Source organism: Neovison vison, chromosome 11 (assembly GCF_020171115.1).
Source record: "Neovison vison isolate M4711 chromosome 11, ASM_NN_V1, whole genome shotgun sequence".
NCBI lineage: Eukaryota > Metazoa > Chordata > Mammalia > Carnivora > Mustelidae > Neogale > Neogale vison.
Window position 1 is genome coordinate 151,214,648 of NC_058101.1, and position 25,995 is coordinate 151,240,642.

General features: G+C 37.8%; 1 protein-coding gene and 1 non-coding gene across 2 annotated transcripts in view; one reads left to right on the forward strand and one right to left on the reverse strand.

The window, feature by feature from the left end:
• Window positions 1-25,995, forward strand: part of ELP3 (elongator acetyltransferase complex subunit 3) — a 97,695-nt gene that overhangs the window by 54,867 nt on the left and 16,833 nt on the right. The window contains exons 11-14 of the mRNA XM_044225013.1: window positions 8,770-8,860; window positions 11,686-11,751; window positions 13,348-13,575; window positions 14,819-14,900. Of these exons, the coding sequence (XP_044080948.1) occupies window positions 8,770-8,860; window positions 11,686-11,751; window positions 13,348-13,575; window positions 14,819-14,900 (467 nt within the window). The remainder of the gene's footprint in view (window positions 1-8,769; window positions 8,861-11,685; window positions 11,752-13,347; window positions 13,576-14,818; window positions 14,901-25,995) is intronic.
• Window positions 17,895-18,001, reverse strand: LOC122890686. Its single transcript, XR_006381136.1, has one exon. It is a non-coding gene; the product is annotated as a U6 spliceosomal RNA (small nuclear RNA).

The window sequence follows — 25,995 nt, forward strand, 5'->3', positions numbered from 1 at the left end:
CAACAATCAAAAACTTAATGTCAAGCACTCATGCTACAGAAAGCTTAATGTCAGGCACTTACACTGCAGGGCAGCCAGAAAGCTCAGAAGATAATACTTCCAAGCAGCAGAGAATGGCAGCAAATATCACAGAGTAGATAGAAATGTCACAGCCATAGACACCATAGTTTTCTTACCGTAAGTAACAAGGCATAGCTCACACAATCAGGTGAAGAATTTGCATTCTCCCCCTTCACTTTCAGTTTTAAATTTCTTTCTGCTGTAACCAGTGATTCAAAACCAACAGAGACATTGCTATAACATTAAAAGCTTAAGTTTATAGACTATGAAATATCACCATGGGACATTATCCTGGCCTACCACCAACTAAGAAAATAAAGACTTTGAGAAAATAAGAGCAGCAAAATAATCTCTATAGGAAAGATGTAAGGGCATCATGACCAGAAGAATTAAGAACATGTGTGTTAATACTTCCAAAGGCTGTATATGAGAAGGGCATATTATGGGTAACCAACATGAAGCTGAGGAGAGAAAATCTGTTCTCAGTTCTCCTGTCATGACCCCAGTAGAGCTCTCTCTGGAGAATCTGGCAATAAAAGTGTCCCCCAGCTCTAATTCCAAGAAGCCAAACTGTCAGTTCTATTTCTCTATCAATACATCACTTAAAAGATTTATGCAGGACAAATGGTACAGGTGGGTGTAGGCCTGAGATTTTGAAGTGACACTCTTTTTTTACTTTATGATGTGTGGGTGAATTAAAACTTAACAGAATGCTGTAAAACAAGAGGTACAATCTCTTTTAAAACATGGAATTAGTAATATCCTCAGACACACTCAATTTATTTCAAAATCATGATGACTCAGTTCCTAACATAGCAAATGCCTTTGGTGGAGAGAGTCATGCAAATTCTACCTGTGATGTCAGATTTGCATGCTTTAGGACTGATAATTTACTTAATTTCGAATGTGATTATTTCTAGGTTTTTTAGAATAAAGATTAAAATCTTTATGATACTTTCTATTTTATTTTTGTATTTTTTGTTTCCAATATAACTATGCTATTATTAAACAAGTTTCTGTTAGAGTTCTTTATTTTTTTTAATGTACCATGCACTAATTTAAAGCATTTGTTTCCGGGGTGCCTGGGTGGCTCAGTGGGTTAAGCCGCTGCCTTCGCCTCAGGTCATGATCTCAGAGTCCTGGGATCGAGTCCCGCATCGGGCTCTCCACTCAGCGGGGAGCCTGCTTCCCTCTCTCTCTCTCTGCCTGCCTCTCTGCCTACTTGTGATTTCTCTCTGTCAAATAAATAAATAAAATCTTTTAAAAAAATAAATAAATAAAATAAAGCATTTGTTTCCGAATAAGCCTGGACAGAATTCCTTCAAATTAGTTTATTTTTTGTGTTGAATATTAGTGAACTATTACTATGGCTGCCTGTATAAGAATTCATTCAGATTTATGTTTTGCTACTTGCTTTTTTGCCCATTATTATTTGCATACTTTCTTTGTGTATACTGCATAAAAAATTATTCAAATTTATTTTATACTGACTTGTTTTTTGTTATCAATAATCACTGAAATTCTAGCCTAGACTTTACAGTGCTGAGGTAGAGTGTTTCTGTGTACCACAGTTCACTGATCACAATGCATTTCTTTTGGAGCATGTGATTTTATGATTTTTTTCCAACAGAGTTCGTAGGATATTACTAGCTATCCAGAACTCGTATTTTCTACTTAAGTTCCAGCCATAAAGCACTGTATTTACATGAACAAAATAACTTCTCTATAAAGCTACTTTAAAAGCACTTTCAAAATATGTATTAATAACGGGCTTATTTTATTTTCCCCAAAATTTCCTTGTATGTTTGGGATGCATCTTTACATAGCAATACATTTTATACACTGGCAAATATTTTGTTTGCATTTTTGTGTTCCATTTCTCATTGAAGACTTAGAATAATCTTCATAGTTATAATTTTTTTTTAATTTTTTTTAAAGATTTTTATTTATTCATTTGAGAGAGAGAGACAGTGAGAGAGAGCATGAGCGAGGAGATAGTCAGAGAGCGAAGCAGACTCCCCATGGAGCTGGGAGCCTGATGTGGGACTCGATCCCGGGACTCCAGGATCACGCCCTGAGCCGAAGGCAGTCGTCCAACCAACTGAGCCACCCAGGCGTCCCCATAGTTATAATTTTAATGGCAGCACCGTAGTTAAGCATTTCAGTCTGTCTCATTTAGTAAACTGTTCCCTGATGTTGGACATTTAGGTTGCGTCTAACTTTTTTTTTTTTTTTTAAATCATTATCCTAACCTTCATGACAACTAAAATCCATGTAGATAGAAAAATCTATTTTTAGTTTTGATGAAGCCATCTATTAGGGTAGTATAATCTAGGAGAAGGATCACTCATGATAAAGGAACCAGGTAAGATGGTGATGAATATACTTTATGGAACAAGGGGAGTATAAATGAATTTTGTGGTTACTGCTATGTATAGTGATAAAGTTTTCCAAAGGGATTAGGATAAGCTACCAATTTAGAGTAATAAGTAGTTATTGGTTTAATCACAATCTCTATAGAATCAGATGCTTATATTTTTTATTTATCTAGGGGTTTTAATTTGCATTTCTGTAGTTATTAGTGAAGATTAACACTTTTTTCCTATAACTGATTATTATTTCTGCTTCTTCTTCAGTCAGTTGTCTGTTTATATATAAATTGCCAGTCATGGAATTTGGGAATAAAGGAGATGGTGCTTTTTATTGAGATAACTCAGAGAAAATCTCAGTTTTACCTTTCAGAGGCCTTTTGAATTATCTTCATTCTTCTAGACAAAGACAAAGACTAGGGAGATAAAAAGCCATATTCACATAGTACATTTAACACTTAATAATAGTCTGATAGCTGTTTTCTGGTAAAAAGCTTCATGTCTCAGCTTAATATTTTATATTTTATTCATTTTATATTTGGTTATAGCTCAAATTTGGTATATCTGGACCTCTAGAAGGAAATTTGTATTGGTAACTGGAAAGTAAAATTTTGAAATAGAGGTACTAAAGAAAGTTTTAGTGGGTAACTGAAACATTATATACAGATGTGTACAAGAAAAGGCTGGGTCTTTAGAGAGTGTTAATAAGTAACTGAAAAACCTGATTTGTGCAAAGGGAATCATATGGTTTTGACTCCACAATGTTCCTTCTAGCTTCAGTTTTAAGCTTTTAGAGCAACTCTGAGAATGTAGAAAACTGATAAACCATTGGCAAGGGAAAAAAGTCTCCTCCCAGAGTGTTGAATCTAGGTAATTTAATAATTATAGTTTATTTTTGTTTTAAACTACAGTAAAGGCAAATCATGTGTGTCTTTGTGTTCTGTGCATTTAGGATATCTGGCTATTTCTATGTAGGGTCTCCTAGTGATAACTTCTATCAATTACAGATAATAAACTGGTGAATCTAAACATACAGGGAGATTTTAGGAATTGTTTTTCAGATAGGTGTTAGAAGGCGAGAGAGGAAGGAAAGTAGGAGAGAAGGTGTTTCAAGTGAAAATACAATGTTTTATACTTGGCCTTTTTTTTAATGCTGTATTTTACTAATAGATTATTTGGTATTTTTAATTAGACATTTCCCCCACCTTTTCTTTTCTTAACTAATTTATAATTTACACTTTTAATTTTATGACACTTGAATCAGTAACATCTTACTTCTTTTTATGAAGCAGTATTCCTTTTTTTTTTTTTTAAAGATTTTTTATGTATTTATTTGACAGAGAGAAATCACAAGTAGATGGAGAGGCAGGCAGAGAGAGAGAGGGAAGCAGGCTCCCTGCTGAGCAGAGAGCCCGATGCGGGACTCGATCCCAGGACCCTGACATCATGACCTAAGCCGAAGGCAGCGGCTTAACCCACTGAGCCACCCAGGTGCCCATGAAGCAGTATTCTAATAGATGATTCTGTGTTGTGCCCCTGAAGGATGCAGTGAATGATTGAATGTAAAATTCTGTCCAGACACATGATGGAGCCACATTAAAGTGCTGCTGCCTGCGGGCTCTTTGACAGCTGTCTGCCTCAGTGTGGTATTTAAGTCACTGTGAACCATTAGAATAGGAATACCAATTTGCAATCAAAACATGCTTCTGAAGCTTGAGAACCTTCAGACCAAAGAACCTCTAGACATCACTTTGAAAGGTTTCTGATGAGCAAATTGCAAATATTAGCACCTCTAAGCTTAAAATGTTACCTAAATAGGAAAGTGAATAAATATTCTTGAGTTATAATCTCTTTTCAAGTCAAGAAAGTGAAACTAGATTGAAACAAATTGAGAAAACCTAAAAATAATTTTAACTTCTACCTAGATGGAGTTCAGATGGTCAGTAATCTCACCTGGGCTTTGAACTCCTAGAAAACTGTAACAGTATTTGTTTCTCTTTATATATTCCAGATTGCTTAATACACTCCTTTGCACATAAAAGGTGCTCAGGATACATAGAATTCTGTCCCTTTGTTTTCATTGAAAGAGACCTTTGCTTTCGTTGAAAGAGACACTTCCGCTAAAAGTGGAGAGTGCCACATTTCTATTCCTTAATGAGGAAGAACTCACATCTGATACACTCCAAGCACATCACTGCCAAAGACTACTAAAACCATGTTGCAGGGCTTCTGGGTGGCTCAGTCAGTTAAATATCTGCCTTCCTCTCAGATCTTGATCTCAGGGTTGCCCCACATTGTCAGAGCTCCCTGTTCAGCAGGGCGTCTGCTTCTCCCACTCCCTCTGCCCTTCCCCCCAGCTTTTGCTCACTTGTGTGTGCATTCTTTCTCTCAAATGAATAAATAAAATCTTATTTATTTACTTGATAGAGATCACATGCAAGCAGAGAGGCAGTGGGGTGAGGGGGAAGCAGACTTCCCAGTGAGCAGAGAGCCCGATGTGGGGCTCGATCCATGGACCCTGGGATCATGACCTCAGCCGAAGGCAGAGGCTTTAACCCACTGAGCCACCCAGGCACCCCTAAATAAAATCTTTAAAAAGAAAAATGTTGAATTTTTATATTGATAGATATAAATTTAAGGATATTTATGAATTGTTCACATCATTAAAAAGCTCTCTATTACTAGGTCCTCTCTGGTTTGTGCTTTGTGGTAATCAGAGCTAGCTTCTGGGAAACGTAAGCTGTGTAGTCTCATAGCTCCTTGAACTTGGCTTAATGCTTTGCTTTCACCATCGTTAAATTATTAATAATTTCTTAACAAGAGGCTATTTGTCATTGTACTAGGCCCCACAAATTATTAGCCAGCTCTCTTGGTAATTATTTCTGTCATATAATTCTGCTTAACGACACTATATGATAAAACCAATCCCTTAGAGAGTTTACTTCCTTTGAAATTTTTAGTGTCTTTTAAAAGTACTGGTTCATTATTAAAATATTTGTAGAGAGCTCATCTTTTTTTCCCTTCCCATCTCTCCATCCCATCACCTATGGAGGCAATGCCATGGAGGCATTTACCGCTCATATCTGTCATCTGAAGAAATGGAGAGTAAGTAATAGAGAGTGCAGTGGTGGCAGCTTGAGCAGTTAGGAGATTAGCAGATAAACTATTTGACTTAGCAAATAAGTCAATATACTAAAGATAAGAGAGCCAGATTTCTCATCATCTGATTTGAAAGGTGGAAAGTTGAACACTGGACTAGAATTGTAATTATCAGTATGAACTCATGAACTTTTTAAATTTACATACAGAAATAGTTATAAATGTACATTTATGTATATTCATATATGAGTGCCTATATGCACATACAAGTATGTACGTATATACATAAATTTCTTATTTATTTACACTGAGTTTGGAGGCAATGATACCTCAGTAGTAATGAGCACAGTGAATGCTTAGATCTTGATTTCTAAATACTATTCCCCACTACAAGGAATCAGGGCTGCTTGGAATATTGGCCAATTACAGGGTTGGAGCAGCAAACATACAAAATAAACCTGGAACATATTGTTGTTCCAGAAAGTAAGGAAATATTCAAAGAAGGTGAACATGTCAAAAGGACCCAGAAACCAGCCTGAATACATACCCACAGGCCAAATCTAATTTAAGCAACAAAATAAATAACATTAGCATCAGGTTACAACTCTTTGAATAAAAAAGGAATCCATGAGTTCATAAATGAATAAATAAATGAAGAAAAGAAAGCTCTTCCTTGTAATACAAGCCCAACTAATAATGTAGAAGGGATGATTGATAATCACCAGTTTGACAATCGTAATAGGGATGGTGAAACAGGAGTCATCGGTGCATGTTAGACTAGTGTTTGGAGGGTTGTTGAGGAACAAGATACTGTTCTGATACTGTGTAAATAGGTGTCATTTTCACAATCTTACTAAATCCATTTTTCACATTTTTGTGCTTTGTGTTGATTTTTGCATTTTAAAAGGGCCCCAAGCATAATGCAGAATTGCTGTCTAGCATTCCTAAGCACAAGCTGTAATAAACCTTCTGAAGAAAATAAATATTAGATGAGCTTCATTAAGGCATAAATTAAACTGCTGTTAGCCACAAGTGTTAGGTTAATGAGTCAGATACATGTTTAATAAAGCATTTTTACATAGAAATAAAATAAAAGAGGGTTATGTATCGATCAGTTGAAGAAAATGTAAGTGAGGCTCACAGAAACCTAACCCTGTGTTTTCTGTAGGAACAGTGTTTGAGTAATTGAGAATACAGTACTCATGGCACCTTTATAGAATTTATGCCTAGTGAATAACAAGAATCAAATGTATCTGCCATTCAATGAGTACTAATAGTGATTGCCAGTGATTTTATCAGATTAATGTCATGTATAACAGGATTTTAAATTTTACCTGTAAAACATGGAAGTACATGTATTTCTGAGTTGTTTATAAAATGTTTCAGGGTAAATGGGGCGCCTGGGTGGCTCGGTTGGTTAAGCATCTGACTTCAACTCAGGTCATGATCTCAGGGTTCTGAGTTCGAGCCCCAGAGGCCCACATCAGGCTCCACTGAGTGGGGAATTTGCTCCCTTTGCCTCTGCCCCTCCTCCCGCTTGTGCATGTGCACGTGCACATGTGAGTGCATGCTCAAATAAAACCTTAAAAAATGTTTCAGGGTAAAAAAGGGCATTTAGAAGACTTGATCTGTGGCTTATATAATATGAAACAGTAAAATATTTAAAACAGTATATTTGCACATTCCTGGCCAAAATAAATCATATCTATCTATCTATCTATATATATATATATATTTTTTTTTTTTTTTGCTTCAGTAACCTTCATTTAGTTGTATGTGATTATTAATTTTGTTTTGTTTTGTTTTGTTTGAGAGAGAGAGAGAGAGAGAGCACATGACAGGGAGGGGCAGAGCGAGAGGGAGAGAAGTCACAATCAGACTGCTTGCTGAACACAGAGCCCTATGCAGGGCTCAATCTCAACCCTGAGATCATGACCTGAGCTGAAACCAAGAGACGGCCACTTAATTGGCTATACCACCCAGGCGCCCCTGCCGGTGATTTAAAATGTACTTGATTTTAAGAAATTATAGTTTCAAAGTAGAAAATTAATTTTTTTTGCTAAGAACTGTAAGTGTACTGTATATATTAACTAATCCCTCTAAAATATATTCTTTAATATCACTCTTACACTGAACTCACTGATGTGTCTTTGTCTTAAAGAATTTTGGCTTATCATTGCTTTATGTAATGTTTCATGGAAACTCTGCTGGCTTCCAGAGCCTAATAGATTTACTGCGTATATCTTTTAATGATAATTGATTGGCTGTTGATATTTTTGAGTGAGTGAGAAATATCTTACTAGAATCAAATGGGTGAATTAGCTAATTGTATATATTTAACATTTGGAGGGATAAGTAAAAAGAAGAAAAAAATTCAAGTTGATTCAAAAACAAATGAGAAGAAAGGATATATTCTTCAAATCTTTCTCCTAATGAATCAAATATTAGACAAAACAAAATGAGGACTTGCCTTTGAATAGGAAGTAGATGTGCTAAGCATATTCTTCAGATTTTTTTTTTTTAACTTTTATCATCAGATGCTGATTTTTGTCTAGAAGAGGATGTTGGGGCTACTAAAATAGAGCTCATAACTTTAGCTTTTGATTGAAATCTCCTTTATGCCTGGCACTTTATGCTGTATTGATGCCAGGAAATAAAATTTATCTCCTCTTATCTTTAGGCAAGCTGTTAATCTTCTAATGCAAAGTCACTTCTAATTTAGATTTCTAGGAAACAGGGAGACGCGGGGGAGTATTCTTTGAGTTCAGTTGTTGGCTGAGCTAGGCTTTTGAGCTTCCTGGTTACTTGTCGTTCAGCAGCTGTATGGGCAAGTGTTTTTAAGCTATTAATAAAGAAGTACATTAACAATTGCTGTTTCTCCTCTTTAAACAAATTGGATTTTACTTAAAAAGACAGTTGTATTTCTTGTTTTGCTTAGTGCGAATTTATCTCTTCAGCCAAAAATCATTACTGATGGCTATCAGACATTTATTTTATACTTTGTAATCTTATAAAGTTATTTTCATTGGGTGTTTCCTCACCCTGAGTGGTACGTGAAAATCATGATTTCATGGATGAGGAAACAAACAGAGAAGCCCTGAACCTTGCTTCCTGTTTAGAATAATTCTGCTTTTCTGATCTGCTTTGTAGGTTTTTGTTTGTTTCCTTTTTTAAATATCCCTGCCTTACTGCTGTAGAGAATGATTTGTATTTTACAACAGCTGACGTCTTTCTTTTGCAGAGATATTCCAATGCCCTTAGTCAGTTCAGGGGTAGAGCATGGTAATTTGAGAGAGCTGGCATTTGCAAGAATGAAAGACCTTGGAATACAGGTAAGAGTTTGACTAGAACTGTTTAGATCAAAGTAATCTGAAACACAAAACACTTTGATACATACTTACAGACTCACAAGTTTGGTCAAAAAGTTTCACATACTGAAAGTATTGTACTCTGTAACATGAAGTTGAAACTAGTGGTTACAAAGGCTGCATCTTGTCCCTTACACCCATCTGCTTTCTTCTAAAAGGGTAGGTTTGCTGATTTAAGGGTTGCTTTTTCACCTACTCAGATGCCAACTATGTGCTCAACTCTCCCTTTTAAATTTTGAAGTATTTCTTTTTTTCTTTCTTTTAGAGTATTGGGTGTTCAGTTCTTGACTAGCGGTGGTAGACAATATGCGTATACATTTGAAGAAATAAGGATTACATGTGTAAAATGATTACCAAACAGTGTTGTTGCCCACATATTCCAGTGTCCCTTGCCCCACTCCATCCCTGTGTCTGTTCAGGTACTTACTTCTTCTGCAGATATTTACTAAACATCTTTCTTCTGACCCTGAAGTACTAAAGAGCCCAGGAATCTGTGACAGTCTCTGCAAATGACTCTTAAATACAGTAAGATGATTATGACATAAATTCACAGCCCCCTAGAAACTCCTTAATAGATTTGCTAAAGGAAAAAAGCCAGGAGTGGGATCAAGGGGTGAGCATTAATTCCTGGGCTCCGCTTTCAGCATTTGGATTCACCAGGTTTGGGATAGAGCCATGGTATGTTCTCATGCACAATCCAGACATGGACCACACTTTGAGAGATACCATTTCAAGGACTGCATATCATGTTTGTGGACTTGCCCAAGACATTTTATTCTTTTAGTCCATTGTTTGTCCAAAGAAGAGTTTGTGAACATGATTGGCTTATTCTTTTTAAAAAACAAAAACAAAAACAATTTTAAGTTCTAGAAAAAGGGCAAATTTATTATCTATAGTAATTAATAGTACCAAATGAAACTATGTGCCTGTTCTCCTTCCCATTTTCCAGCTGTCCTTCTTCCAACCCCTCTCCCCTCTGAGTATACCATAGCCAAAGTGATTGACCTGGCCTGGTTAGCCTGATAATCTCATCATCTAGCTATCATCTCTAACCTAGTATCCCTTTTAAACCGTAATAGCCTCTCTTAAACTGGAAAGACTAAAATTCAGTGAAAGCCCAAAGACACCTAATTCACATAGGCAATGTCTTTACCAGAAAATAAGTACACACCAGTCTCTGCATTTTAAAAAGCTTTCTCTGGGCAGCTGGGTGGCTCCGTCATTTAGGTTTCTGATCTTGATTTTGGCTTGGCCTGTGATCTCAGGGTTTTGGGATTGGGCCCCACACCAGGCTTGTACGCTGGGCATGGAGGCAGCTTGGGATTCTCTCTCACTCTCTCCCTCTGCGCCGCCCCCCAAAGCATTATCTCATAGCCCCCCTCCTGGAGGAATGCAGGTGTTCATTAAGAGCATATAACTATGGTGCATTCACATGCAAACTACTATATAGATCTGCTGTAGTTAAAAGACAACATCTAAATTTAATAGATTTGTAATTACAGAGACTTGTGATCTTTGTTTGCTATATAATTTTTGAGTTCATAGAAACCACATTAACAAAGCGCTATTATCTGGGGCTAGTTCCTGGGACATGGAAATAGGTTTGCTTTTACAGAACTGAATAATGAGATCTTATTTTTCTCATGGAATTCTATACGTATGTAACAGTACTTCATAAATATGCTATTTTAGTAATAGAGCTTGCATGACATCATCGCGTTTCTTAGGATGATCTTTTCTCACTGGTAAAAAATGTTAGAATCCTCCAGGCGGCTGGGTGGCTCAGTGTGGTTAAAGCCTCTGCCTTCGTCTCAGGTCATGATCCCAGGGTCCTGGGATGGAGCCCTGCATCGGGCTCTCTGCTCAGCAGGGAACCTGCTTCCCTTCCTCTCCCTCTGCCTGTCTCTCTGCCTACTTGTGATCTCTGTCTTTCAAATAAATAAATAAAATCTTAAAAAAAAAAAAAAAAAAGAAAATGTTAGAGTCCTGACAGTAATTTTTATAATTTATTCTGAAGGGGAAAAATACTATATTACATATAATGCAATACTGTGAGGATTTTGTAATTATAAATGTCTGGCTATGTAGTGTACACACTGGGTTGTGGAATAAGAGTGAGAGTTGTATCACATGAGCTTGGCCTTGCAGAGACCAGGCATTGCATGTGTATCATGTGCAGGCAGCTCTGTGCCTCCTAGTGATGATCTCATGACTATGGTTTGGACTGTATAATAAATAGCTCTGGGTTCCTTCTATTCTTCCTTTTTAACCTCTTCCTTTCTCCCAGCCTTTCTTCCACAATGCAAAAAAACAAAAACAAAACACAGCAGTCTTCCAGCATACTTCTTTTTGACATTTGTAAAATGACAGAAACATGATGCTAAAAATATTAACTGCCATAAAATGGTGAAGGTTTTAAAAAATGAGGAATTTTTTTCTTATTCTTCTATATACATAGTTTTGGATTGTACTTTCAGGTTTAATTATATCCCCTGGGTAAAACTGTTGTCAGATTTTAGAAAATACATTATTTACTTTGAGTATTTCATATTGCTCTCAGAATTCTAAGCTTGTTTTTAAAGCACTACCATTTCCCCCTATCCTCAGACTTAGTAAAGATGGTTTTATTTTGAAATTTAGTTCTTTTTAATCTCTTTGTAAATTGTGTCCAAACTTAATTTTGAGCCCAGGATTTGATGGAAAGGTGTGAATAAAAATTTAGTTACCAGTCTTATACTTGCCCCTCTCCTCCACCTTTTTAAAATTTTTTATTTTTTTTTTTTGGGCAGTGTCGAGATGTAAGAACCAGAGAGGTTGGAATCCAAGAAATTCATCACAAAGTACGGCCATACCAGGTTAGTTTCTTCATTTTATAGAGAGAGTGGGCCCTGATCATAAATCTTCGGCAAGCCTGGATCCATACTTTCTAACCAACAGGGCTGATCCCTAGAAGTTAGTAAGTCAACTAAGCAAAGTAATTGAGGATCAGATAGAGATGACAAGACAGGAGAGGCAAATGTGAGGGTGGGTGAATTGTAGAAGAGCCAGGCTAGGAAATACAAGCCTGAGCTTCATTCTGGATCAGCACAATCCGCCAGAACTTTCTGCAGGGTTGAAAATGTTCTGTAATTTGCACCATCCAGTATGGTGTCAGCCACCAGTCACATGTGACATGTGACTAGTGCAGCTAAGGAACTGGAGTTTTTAATTTTATTTGTTTTAATTCAAATATAAATAGCCACATGCAACTAGTGGCTACCTTCAGGAAGAGCTAAATGAGATGTTTATTTCTGTGTATACAGCTATTGAATTCTACTCTATTGGTGATAATCAAATGGATAGGCCTTTATCAACAGGGGTTCTACAAAACTTAAGCCTAATGCCCAAAAATGTTCATTGTTTATAACGAGTTAACTTCTCTCCTATTTACCTATAATGCCTAGCTATGTGCTATATTTCCTATGAGTTAACTCTCTTGTAGAACCCCATTTGAGAAAGACTAGATGATACCTGCATTGATATTTTTAACATTTGGGACCTCTTGAGGAAAAAAGTCAACCCAAACAAAGTTAATCGTTTTTCCACATTCCTTTGCAATCTAGTTAGTTAGCAAACATTAAGTTTGAGAAGAAAGAAACAAAACCATCATTCTGAATTGTTCACTCACTACAGTCATAATCCACCCATTTTTGGAAAGTGTCTGGATGTGACCTTGTCCACATATGTAGGTTTTTCTGTGCATACTGTTAAATATTGCTTAAATAAATGCAAAGGTCAAGGGGCACTTGAACAATGAGTTGAAGAGTGAAAAGCCTATGTAGATTGCTACAACAGGAGCTTCCCCCAAAAGCTACTTTCCGGTGCTTGAATTTCTTTGATGTTCTAATCTTATCACTAACTAGGTATAATATTTTAAAGGGCTTATCCCTTTAAAGGGATTCCATACTTTCTTAAAATCCCATCAAGAAACAAGTGACCAATAACACGTTTTTTCCCCCCAAAGCAGGTTTTCATAGAAGAGATAAAGGCTAGGAAATGAAACTGTTGCGCCACCTGACTGTTATGGGGCTCAGTGGTGCTCCCAAGAGCTACACATGTGATATAATATATAATTTTATTAGAGACTCTTCTTGGAGAATCAAAAGATAGAAGTACATAGAAGCCTTTACTGAGCCAGATTTCTGCAAGAATTTCAAGGTTAATGAAGTTCAAATGTGTTTTCCTTTTATAATATTCCTTGAACAAGGCCTGAACTCTTATTTAATCAATGATATGTGAGAGTAGACAAGTAAGAAGGAACATAATTCATGATTATTCATTCTTTATCCTTAATTGGGTATATTAGCCTAAATAAGTAAATACTTATAAAAATGAATTCTTTTTGCTGATTAAGGGTTTGTTTGTTTGTTTTTTTGTCTAACTTAAAAGAGGTTTTTATTTTTATTCAACAGGTTGAATTGGTGAGGAGAGATTATGTTGCAAATGGTGGCTGGGAAACATTCTTATCATATGAAGACCCAGATCAAGACATATTAATTGGCCTCCTGCGATTACGAAAGTGTTCAGAAGAAACGTTCCGTTTTGAATTGGTTGGAGGTGTTTCCATAGTTCGAGAGCTGCATGTGTATGGAAGTGTCGTCCCTGTGAGCAGTCGAGATCCTACTAAATTTCAGCATCAGGTATCCTGTATTCCATCTCTCTTTGACTATAATTAAGAAATTGCCCAGGGGCACTTGGGTGGCTCAGTCAGTTAAGCGTCTGACTCTTGATTTTTGTTCAGGTCATGATCTCAGAATCATGAGATCAAGCCCAGCATTGTGTTCTGTGCTGATCTTGGAACTTTGTGAGATTCTCTCTCCTCCTCAGACCCTCCCTCCATCCCGCCCCCTTACCCTGCTCCCTCTCCGGGGAACATGCACACACTCTCTCTCTCTCAAAAATAGATTAGGAAGGAAGGAGAGGAAGGAACAAAGGAAGGAGAAAGAAATTGCCCAAGGGAGGAAAAGTGAAAAAGAGTGGGTAGCGAGAGGGGCTGGAGGAAGAGACAGTGAAAGAGGAAAGAGGAAAGGGAAAGGCAAATACAGAAATGGAGGAACTAATAGTTTATGTTCAGGGATGTTTTCTCTCCGACTTGTACCCTTATGGGTGTGAGAGGGAAGGAGTGAGTGACAAATTTGAGAGTCAAGTAGGATACAGTATTAGGTTAAACCATATGAAATTTCTGTTTTTGAAAGTCAGAAGTGGTTTAATACCAGCAATTTCTTATGGTTCAACTACGTATTATGAAATCAAAGCAGATGATAATGTAAAGCACTTGTGAAATATTAAAGCTCTTCATAGATGCAAGCTCTATCAGATAGATCTATCTGATATATCTATCAGATAGAGCTTGCATCTATCTGAATGCTATTCCACTCCCCACGAACAACCTAAATAAATAACTCACTTTTTCAAATTTCCACAAAATAGCTTAAAACCACTAATGGTGGTTATAGCGTAAACCCCAGACTTGGTGATTTAAGAATATTCCCTGGTTTCAAAACCTTTTAGAAATTAGAGGGGTGACTAATAGATTAAAGATTGGATGCCCCAGACTTCATCACCTGGAGATTGCCTAGAGCTTATTTAAAAAGAGACAGAAGTTGAGAGGCAATTGCCACCAGCCTGTAATGAGATTACATCATCCATAGATTACCTTTTGATGGCTTTTGTTTCAAAATTATTGCCTTTTTTTACTAGTCTGCTATAGTGTATTTTTCGTATAATTGAATGGTTTCTGTATTCTTATCCCCATAATTTTTTTTGGTCACTCTTATTTTAGCAGATTTTAGCAACTACTGAATATTATCCCTTTTGTTTTATGTATCCTCATAATGACTTCCTTCCTTCTTAATTCCCTAACCCCTCTTTTGCTCTTTCCAGGGATTTGGCATGCTGCTGATGGAGGAGGCAGAAAGAATAGCTAGAGAAGAACATGGATCTGGGAAAATAGCTGTTATATCAGGTAACTGGAGGAAGACAGAGTTCATGATTCATTCACGTTTTTAACTTGGTATCACAATTAAAATGATCTCAGGCCTCTCTTGCCCCCATTTATGATTATTCACAATTGGGCAGAGTATAATAGTGAAAGACTTGTGGTCAGACACAGAATTACTGCAAACAGTTTGGTGGCATAGTTTCAGAAGCACTCCATCTCTGAGCGGCAAGACCAGTAATCTGGATCCTGCCTTCCTTGCTGTCTGTCACACCAGCCATCTGTCTGTCCCACTCGTTGTCATTGTCATTTCCTCTCTTGTGCTTTGTGCCCACTCTGTCTGGGAAGATGAAATTTGGTGATAAAGATCCAAGAAAAAGTAAACCAGTGTGGCCATTATCAATATTGTTGTTCAGAAACTTAAAATGGATCTCAGGTGCCAGTACAAGATGTTTAAAGGTAGAGTTTTTTGCTCCTTAAGTATTGCCCTCAGTGACTCTGCTTCTGGGAAATAGCTTTCCCTTGTTTGGAAGTTTCCCCGTACTTTGTCTAGGTAATTGAGGAAGTGGGCACGAAAAGGAAATTCTAGTATGAATGGAGCACAAACAACCTTATGTATACCCTTTCATTCCTACACTTTAGTACTATATCCTTACAAAAATTGCTGTTCCCAGTAAGAAGGTTGCATGGGGGAAAGCTATGATCAGGATATAGGTTTTTCCTCCAGCATTTGTTTTTCCATTAGAAAATATTTTCTCTTAGAGGCAGATTATTTTCTTTTAAGATCTTTTAAATAATCTTTTCTGAAAGGTTTTTTAATCAATAAGTTGCTGCTAATCAATAAATCGATAACCTTACCTAGGTTTTAACAATTATAATTATGAAAATATAATGACACAGGCTTATTTAATCACTTAGTGTGGTTGTGGTTTTCTTGGCATTATCCAGACAGATAAGTAAAACATTTCTCAACATGGTTAGCTTTATATATTTTCCTCTGTTATCTTTAATTTCACTAAAGAGGGACTTAATGAGGCTCATCTGATTGATACTGATATTTGTAATAAGAAATGTTTACCTTTCAACTGTTTAACCTGTGTTGGTTCAGAAGTTAACATTTCCCAGTACTAGGAAAGGGCTGCCTGACTCAGGACTCCTTCTACACACATCTGTGGAGGATTGAAAGCACCTGAAATTTCAGTGGTCCCTTTTGCTAGACACTGTCAGTGTTTTCAGCACAGTACTTCTCAAGCTTTAAATGTGCTTGTGCTTCACCTGGAGATCTTGTTAGAATGAAGATTCTGTTTCCTTCAGTCTGGGATGGGGCTTGAGAACCTGCATTTCTAACCAGTTCTCAGTGATACCTCTGCCAAGGTGATACCTTCAGACCACACTTTGAGTAGCAAGGTTCTCATATTCTCTTCCAAATCATTAAGGTCTGGATACGCTCCGTGACCCTGGGAGTGCCTACACTCCCACAGTCTGCTTTGTAGTCACATGGTTTTCTCGTATCTGTGGGAACGTCATCAATTTTAAAATGGAAGAACATTGGTAATCTATCACTTCTCCACATTATTTCATTAGCCTTCATAATATCTTTCTTTTGAGAAATGTTACATGCACAGAGGGCCCCTGACTGGCCTGAAGTTCTATTCAGTTGCTCATAGGAGCCTCAGTTATTGTTTTTTATGAACAGGGTGTCTAAGTGGAAATCAGCATCTATCCTTTTCCTGGCTTTTTATCATAATCTAAAAGCTCAATTTCAGATCGTCTGCCTGTAGGATTTTTAAAATAATAAGAAGAGACTTACTGAAAATAACAGGGAAGAACCTTTCTGCTTATCAGCACTACAGTAGGACCACTAGATTTCTGTATAGGAGATTTCTTTTGGCCAGTGGGTTTCTGTAGTCCTGGATTGTCTTTTTGAAACCAGACTTCTGTGGGAGGAAGGAAGCATTACTTCGGGTCACTCTAGTCTATATACTGGACCATTGCTTTCTACTGAGGAAAGCACACAAGGCCTTGACTTTCTCTTTGACTCAACATCTGATCAAAAAGCCAAGAACATTTGCTCTTTGTATGCATTTTATTGCTGTAATTTAGTATTTACTTTACTATTTCAGTTAAGCTTGTGAATTAGATACCTGAGATATCCATTATTCAGAACTTTGAGCAGTGCCGATTTAATGTATTATCATCACCTGTCTTTTATGTTGCTTTTGTCCTTCCATGTTTGTTCATTCTTTACTTTACAGTGTGTGTATGTTTTATTAACATATAATGTACTATTTGTTTTAGGGGTACAGGTCTGTGATTCATCAGTCTTAAACAATTCACAATACTCACCATAGCACATACTGTCCTCAGTGTCCATCACCCAGCCACCCTCTCCCTCCCCTCGACCACCAGCAACCCTCAGTATGTTCCCTGAGATTAAGAGTCTCTTATGGTTTATCTCCCTCTCTGGTTTCTGGTTTCATCTTGTTTCATTTTTCTCTTCCTGTCTTGTTTCTCAAATTCCTCATATCAGTGAGATCATATGGTAATTGTCTTTCTCTGACTGACTTATTTCGCTCGGTTCTAGTTCTCTTATTACCCTCTTGTTCCAGCCATGTTGTTGCAAATGGCAAGATTTCATTTCTTTTGATGGCTGCATAGTATTCCATTATATATATATACACACCCCATCTTCTTTATCCTTTCATCCATTGATGGACATTTAGGCTCTTTCCATAGTTGGGCTATTGTGGACATTGCTGCTATAAACATTGGGGTGCATGTGCCTCTTCAGATACATTTGTATCTTTAGGGTAAATACCCAGTAGTGTGATTGCTGGGTCATAAGGTAGCTCTATTTTCAACTTTTTGAGGAACCTCCATACTGTTTTCCAGAGTGGCTGCACCAGCTTGCATTCCCACCAACAGAGTAGGAGGTTCCCCTTTCTCCACAATCTCACCAACACCTAGCTGGGTTAATTTTAGCCATTCTGATTGGTGTAAGGTGGTATCTCACTGTGGTTTAAAAATATGGAATGCTTTACGAATTTGTGTGTCATCTTTGCACAGGGGCCATGCTAATCTTCTCTGTATCATTCCAATTTTAGTATATATGCTGCTGATGCAAGTACATGTGTGTGTGTTTTAATTTGTTTTTGTAAAAAGTCAGACAGTTGTTCTCCATAAATCAATCCTTCGAATGAAAAACTCTGTGGTCACATTGTGTTTGTGCACTGTGCTTTTTCACAGTGTGTCATTAGTTGGGCTGTATAGGAGGAGATGTTTGGGGGGTGGTTGGATTCCATTCCTGTGTTGACTGTAGCACTCCTTGTGATCTTGCATAATTTTACTTGATCGCCATGGACCTTGCTTTCCTTACTAAAAACAATGGAGGTAGGTTATCTTTTACAGTTATAGAATCTAGAACTCGGCCCTTCAGTGTCTTAATCTGTTGTAGGGCTCAGAGTAACCAATTATGTTTTACTGATTACGTCTAAAGTAGATTCTGTTCTGAAACCATGTTAGGAAGCCCTTCGGTTTCATTAGTATTTGAGTTCCATCTCCTTGTACATTGGGTTGGGTATTTGATGGTGAAAATTAACACAGCTTCCCATAGGTAGGTTATCCTATCCATGATTTGTAGATGCATATTGACTTCAGTCCCAGTTTGGTGATACTTTTTTTTATGACCTTGTCCTTAATTTGTAAATCCATCCTTGTTCTGGTCTGTAGGCTTTTGTACACAGTGGTGGCCTAGATATTCTGTTCTGCCATAACTAGTAGCTTGAGCAAGGAAGAGACAGGTCATTTATCATTCTGGTTACTGTGACTATAAGAGTAATGCACTTATGTAGAGGTTTTTTTTAATTACATTCTGATTCATTATTACTTCCCCTCAACTTGCCAGCAGATTTTCTGTTACTTGGATTTATGATCTTTGATTCTGTCTCAGACAATATGATTAACTGCACAGTAGATCTGATTTGAAACACTAGTCAGAAGGATTCCATGTGCTCTATTTTTCTCTATTAAAAACAAATCGGTTTTTTATCTTAAACCAATCGGCCATTTTATCTTTGTTACCTTAATATATTTTGTTTCTAGAGGGTATATACTGAATATTTTACAGCTGATTGATCCTTTTTTTAAAAGATTAACTTTATAGCTACATGAGAAAATTACAAATTTTCTTGTTTATTGGAGTCAAATGAAGCACTTTCTTCGACTTTCAAAAATAATTCATTCTATTTTTTAAAGCACGCATATTTGTCTTGGGAAGTAAACTGTGTTTTTAAATTAACCATCAACTCCAAATGTGAGTATTAAAGCAAAAATGAAATGTTTGGCTTCCCCCAAGTTCAAGGAACCAGCACTGAGAGGGCAGAGGAGTACAAAGTGCTGCCCTGTGTTTGAGGGATGTTCCTATTAAGCCGCACAGCTAACTCAGTCCTCGCCACATGGATTATCTTTAACTGCAGAAGAAGATAGATTTTTCTCTCTACTTACATTACATCTCAGTTCATGACTAATTGCCTTAGAATAGGAAAATAATCTTTTTCTGCATACAGAAGTGAGTAAATCAATAGGATAAGAACAACCAATTTACAAAATAATGTGTAGGCAGTTAATTACTGCTAAATATCTAAGCAATTAATTAGTCCCCATTATATCCAGGTGCTTTAGTATCTCTCCCCAACTTAACTCCTGTAGGTTCTGTCAACATACATCTGTTTAAGATTAACAAATTCTGTCTACTTGAAAAGCTGTGATGTTTAAGTGAATGATGAACATTCTTTAATGTGTTAAGATAAAGCAGTTTTTTCTCTGCCCTGTCTTATGGTGTAAAGTGCAAGTGATTATACTGTAGAATCTAACTACAACATTTGAAATGCCATTACTAATAATCACCATGGAAACTGGAGATCTCTGATGTTATACTGCCCATACCCTTTCCAAAAGGGCAAATATAACTGATGATAGCTACTATTTAAAAAGTCACTTAATACCCCCAACAGAATGACTTTTTTTTTTCCCCCCTTTTGGCAATTTTGGCTAGGTATCAGATCCAGTCATGTTACCGTTTCTGTTTGCCAGGCTAATTGCTATGCATCAAGACGAACAGCTATTCCCCAAGCTCCCCCTAGTACCTTCGTCATAAGCAGTATTCTATTTGTGTTCTTTCAAGTAGAAAATTAATATGGCCATTGGCCAAGAATTGTACCAGGCTGATAGATCACACAGTGGTGGTGAGAAATGAGGAAAATGTCTGAATGGTTGATGACAGAAATGACTGAAGTCAGAGACTGTTAGCCATTTTGCTTAAACCCATTAAACAGGCACAGAAGAGGGAAGGGGAGAAGGTAAATATACAGGGTGAATAAAACTTAAACCTTAAATATAGAATGAGTAAACAAGTCCCTGTGGAGATGAGATCATTCTAAATCATGATGCTCAGAATACGATTCTAAAACTACATCTACAACTCCTACCAGTGAAAAAACATCAACATGACTGTGCCTTACGTAACCCAGTATGGTTTCCTAGGACCGAAATTAATGGTCTGGTACCCCAGAGCCAGTGTTTAATGATATGTGGGCAGAAAATAACAGTCATTTGGTTTCATTAAACTACAAATGGCTTAGGTTTACTTATGGGACCCCAGAAACTTCACCTGTATTCCAAGCAGCAACCCATCTCCCTTAATTTAAGGTGAAGGTAGCTTTATTCTTTGCATGAAAATCTAGGTGAAAAGAAGCATGTATTTGTAACTGGTTCTGTCTGGTAGTGGAATCATAATCCTAACCCAAATGCCTAGAAAAACCTTCCTTGTTTTGGCTTATCTGTTTGCTGATGGGCGCAGGAAGCCTGCCAAAGGCAAACCAGTCTGTGCTGCACATGCATGTGTGCCTAGCACTTCTCAGTAAGGAAGGGAGGAGATGGTTCGCTCTTCTTTCTGTCTCATTTCTTTCATAATTTCTCTTTTAATAAATTATCCTCTAATGAAATGCACACTGTTAGGGTTCTGTATATTCCTCTATTTCTCCCATTTTGGTGTTCTAACAATTATACATACTTCTTTTTTGTTCCATGTTCCCACAGGATTTTATCATGATGGTGGCTAGTATCTTCCTCTTTTTTTTTTTTTTTAAGATTTTATTTATTTATTTTCCAGAGAGAGAGAGTGAGCACAGGCAGGCAGAGTGGCAGCAGAGGCAGAGGGAGAAGCAGGCTCTTCGCTGAGCAAGGAGCCCGATGTAGGACTCGATCCCAGGATTCTGGGATCATGACCTGAGCCGAAGGCAGCCGCTTAACCAGCTGAGCCACCCAGGCATCCCTAGTATCTTCCTTTTTAAAGACAATAGACAGAACATAAAATATTGCTGTGTAACCAGGATTTTCTTAATTTTAGCATCATTATTAACTAGCATTGATGATATACTACTTTGCTGGATAAGAAATTAGCTAAATGTTTGCTAATTGGTGTCTGTATTGCCACTGGACTGTGGAGGCACTGTTGCCCAGCTCTTCTCAGGGCCATTATTCCTGACTTGATATTTATTCATTTGTAGATGAATCAGGTACCAGATTGTAGTACTTTGCATACCAAGTGCGTTATACTCATCTCTCTCTTGGTATTCATGACTATATTTATTAAGGCATGTTTTTCAAGTATTCCTGAATAAGCCACTAGTGAGTTTCCACTGTTTGGATCTTGTCGGCAACTGAATTTATGATGAGATTTCCTAAGCCAAAGCTAGTGATCCGGGTAGGTAGTAGCTTGTTGACTCTTGAGGAACAGTCTCTGGCAAGTGCTGTTGCTCTTCCCAGGTCCTTGCTAGCAAGTCTCCTTGCATCTCAGAAATGTGCACATGAGCATCCCAGAGGACAGCCTTGCTAATGTTGACACACATTTGTATACTTTTTCTCCCCATTCTTATTCCTCTTAGTTTTTGGGTGTTGGGAATTACGACTGTGTGCATCTGCTTGGGAGGAGGAATAGTGTTATGTCACGTGGCCTCTAATAATATTCCCAAGAGGTCTGGGAGCTTGGATAGAAATGACTGCTTTTATTGTAAAGTTAGACACTTCACAGGCTTTTTTCTGAGGAAGAAGGCCTTCTCCAAAGTGGTCTAGTCTGGACTACTTATCATATGCTGTCTGTCACAAAGTCTGTTTTTAGTTTGTTACCATGTTAACTCCTTATCAGTGTAACTTTCATATAATTAGTATGGTTCTTTCCTGTAAATATATGACATTGCTATAATCCCTTCAGTTTGATAAAACTTTCCTCTTTCAGATCTATTAGAGGCAAGGATTTGGCAGCTTCTTGCCTTTTGGGTGAGCAGATCACTAAATAATGCTGGAAAACATTTGCTGCCTTCTTTAGCAACTGAGATACTGCTTTTATGGAGTCTTTTAGTTTAAACATTTCTCATTCCAACAGGATATAATACAGGGGACTTTTTATTTTTTGGTCAGCCTGGCTTAAACTGTTGTCTCTAATAGCTCACATTTCCAAGACATTAACTGGTAGATTTAGGGTTTTAGATAGTGGCCATGGGATATGTTTCCTTATATCCCCCCCAACCACCACCACCACCACCATTTTCTCCCACTCTGAGCATCCAGTTGTTCAGTTTTTCCACTATATATGAATGAATCATGGATGTTTGGTGTATCTAAGCCTCAGATCTAGACCCTTTGTGCTCTGTAACCTCTTACTGCAAATCCTACTAATTAGTGACTGTTTTGGTTACTTCTTGTTGTCTAACACACCACACCAAAATTTGGTGGCTTAACAGAACAAGCATTTCATTTTCTTAGTGATTCTGTAGGTCAGAAATTCAGCAGGGAATAGGAAGGATGGCTCATTTCTGTTTCATGATGTCTGGAGCCTTAGCTGGGGTGGCCTAAATGGCTGTTAGCTGACTAGGTTGGCTTGTCTGGAGTGTCAGTTCTAGCCGGTAGCAGGTGCTCAGTGGAGGCTATCAACATGAGCACCTTGGTTCCTTTCCAGATGACTTACATGTCCCATGGCTTGAAAGGCTGGGCTCAAAGAGGAAGGAAACAAAGACTTGGGCTTAGAAGTCCCAGAAATCTTATATTCATATCTGTTTCTGTGTAATAAATAACCACAAAACTTTTGGCTGAAAACAAGCAATTACCACACAGTTTCTGTAGGTCAGAAATCTAGAAGCGACTTAGCTCGGTACCTCTGGCCCACAGTGTCCCACAAAGCTGCAGTTAAGGTATCAGCTGGGGATGTAATCATTTCAGGATTCAATTGGGGTTGAAAGATGCACTGCCAGTTTTACTGTGTGGTTTTGGCAGGCTTCAGTTCCTCACAGGCTGTTGGTCTAGGGCCACAGTTCCTCACCATGCCACACAGGCCTCTCTATAGAGCTGCTCATCACATGTCAGCTTGCTTCCCCCACCTAGAGTGATCACAGAGACAGAGAGCCCCTCAAGATGGAAGCCATAGTCCTTGTACCTGGTCTTAGAAAAGAGTCAAGTCCAGCCTACTCTCAAGGGGAAGGGATTATATAAGACTGAATACCATAGACAGGGACTCTGGAAGTCGTCTTAGACACTGCCTGCCTTTGGCCCCATTCTGTTGCTTAACCAGCATCACTGGGCCAGCGTGGATTTAAAGGGTGAGAGAATACAGCCACTTATAAAGAGAGGATCTGGGGACGCCTGGGTGGCGCAGTTGGTTGGACGACTGCCTTCGGCTCAGGGCGTGATCCTGGAGTCCCAGGATCGAGTCCCACATCAGGCTCCCAGCTCCATGGGGAGTCTGCTTCGCTCTCTGACCTTCTCCTCGCTCGTGCTCTCTCTCACTGTCTCTCTCTCTCAAATAAATAAATAAAAAATCTTTAAAAAAAAAAAAAAAGAGAGGATCTGGTGACAGCTCTTTTTTGCCTACTAAGTTAAATATGTTTTCATTAACTTGAGATTAACAGGCATACAGTCCCTTTCTACAGGAAACTTCATTTAGCCTTCTCCCAGGATAGACTCTCTTTGGGCCAACATAGGTTCAAGGGTTCTTATCCCAAACCCAATATCAAATTTTCACAGAAACAGTTATGGCAGCACAGTTATACCTAACACTGTCCTAAGCAGACTTTGGCGGGCCTTCCTCACAAGTTGCCCTTGCATCTGACCTTTTGTCTGTCATCTTTCGTCCATGAGGACATGTCTGTATTTCCCTTTACAAGCCTATCTAAATCCTGTCTGGTCCTTTAGATCTATGATATTGGCCATTTATATCTTTCTTCTAGGTTATGGAATATAGAAGATTATCTTTGGACTGAGGGTACATGGTTTCTCTTTAGAGATATCCCACTCTTATCCACACCCCTTCCCCCCCACAAACACCTGAAAATAGTTAATGAACCTTTAAAGTCTTTTTTTTTTTTAATTTGGGGAGGTAGTAAATTGTATATGACAAAATTTACCATTATAACCATTTTCTAAAAAAGATTTATATTTATTTATTTGACAGACAGAGATCACAAGTAGGCAGAGAGGCAGGCAGAGAGAGAGGAAGGGAAGCAGGCTCTCCACTGAGCAGAGATCCCGATGCGGGGCTCCATCCCAGGACCCTGGCATCATGACCTGAGAGTCTGTTTTTCCTCTCCCTCTCTCCTCCCACCCCCCTGCCGGCTCCTGCATGCTTGCTCACTCTCCCTCTATCTCAGATAAATAAGTCTCAGGTCATGATCTCAGGGTCCTGGGATCGAGTCCCGCATCGGGCTCTCTGCTCAGCGGGGAGCCTGCTTCCCTCTCTCTCTCTGCCTGCCTCTCCATCTACTTGTGATTTCTCTCTGTCAAATAAATAAATAAAATCTTTAAAAAAAAAAAAAAAAGTAGAGTTGCTGGATCAAACTCATTTTAACTTTTCCAGGAATCACCAAACTTTTCTACAATGGCCACATCACTCATTTTATGTTCCCTATTAGCAATGCATGAGTTCTCATTTTTCCGCATCCTTGCCAACACTTGTTTTCCCTTTTTTCTTTTTTTAAATAACCATCCTAGTAGGTGTGGAGTGTTGTTTTATTGGGGTTTTAACTTTGATTTCCTTAATGTCTTTTTTGTGCTTGTCATTTGTGTATCTTCTTCTTTTTTTTTTTTTTTTTTTTTTTTTGTCATTTGTGTATCTTCTTTAGAAAAACATCTGTTCAAGTCCTTGGCTTATTACTTAATTGGGTTCTCTTTCTGTTGTTGAATTTTAGGGATTCTTCATATTTTCTGGATACTGTTATAAGATCTGTGATTTGCAAGTATTTTCTTCCATATACATTCATAAAGTTAGAGGTTTGTAGTTTTCTTTGTACTGTCTTTGTATAGCTTCATTAGCAAGGTGTTGCTAGCCACATATGCTAAGTTAGGAAGTGTCCCTCCTTTTAAGTTTTTTGGAAATGTTTGAGGATTGGTGTTAATTCTATAAACATTTAATAGAAATCACCAGTAAAGCCATCTAGTCCTAGGTTTTCCTTTGTTCGGAGGATTTTGATTCCCTGACTTGTTAGAGGACTATATAGACGTTTTTGTTCTTCTTTTTTTTTTTTTTTTTTTTTTAAAGATTTTATTTATTCATTTGAGAGAGAGAGACAATGAGAGAGAGCATGAGCGAGGAGAAGGTCAGAGAGCGAAGCCGACTCCCCATGGAGCTGGGAGCCGGATGTGGGACTCGATCCCGGGACTCCAGGATCACGCCCTGAGCCGAAGGCAGTCGTCCAACCAACTGCGCCACCCAGGCGTCCCGTTTTTGTTCTTCTTGAGTCAGTGTTTGTAGTTTGTGTTTCTGGGATTTGTCCATTTTAACTGGATTATCCAGTATATTGGTGTATGCACACATCCAAGTTGTTGTCATAGTATTCTTATAATTCTTTTTATTTCTATAATGCCAGTAATATCTCTTTCATTTCTAATTTTAGTGATTTCAGTTTTTTTCTTTATACTTTTTTCCATACTTTGTAAGATTTCAGTCTTAATAAGTTTATTAAGATTTGTTTTATGACCTGATAATATGATCCAAGTTGTAGAACCCTTCATGTCCACTGTGGAAAATGTATATTCTGCTGTTGTTGAGTGATGTGTTCTATATGTGTCTGGTAGG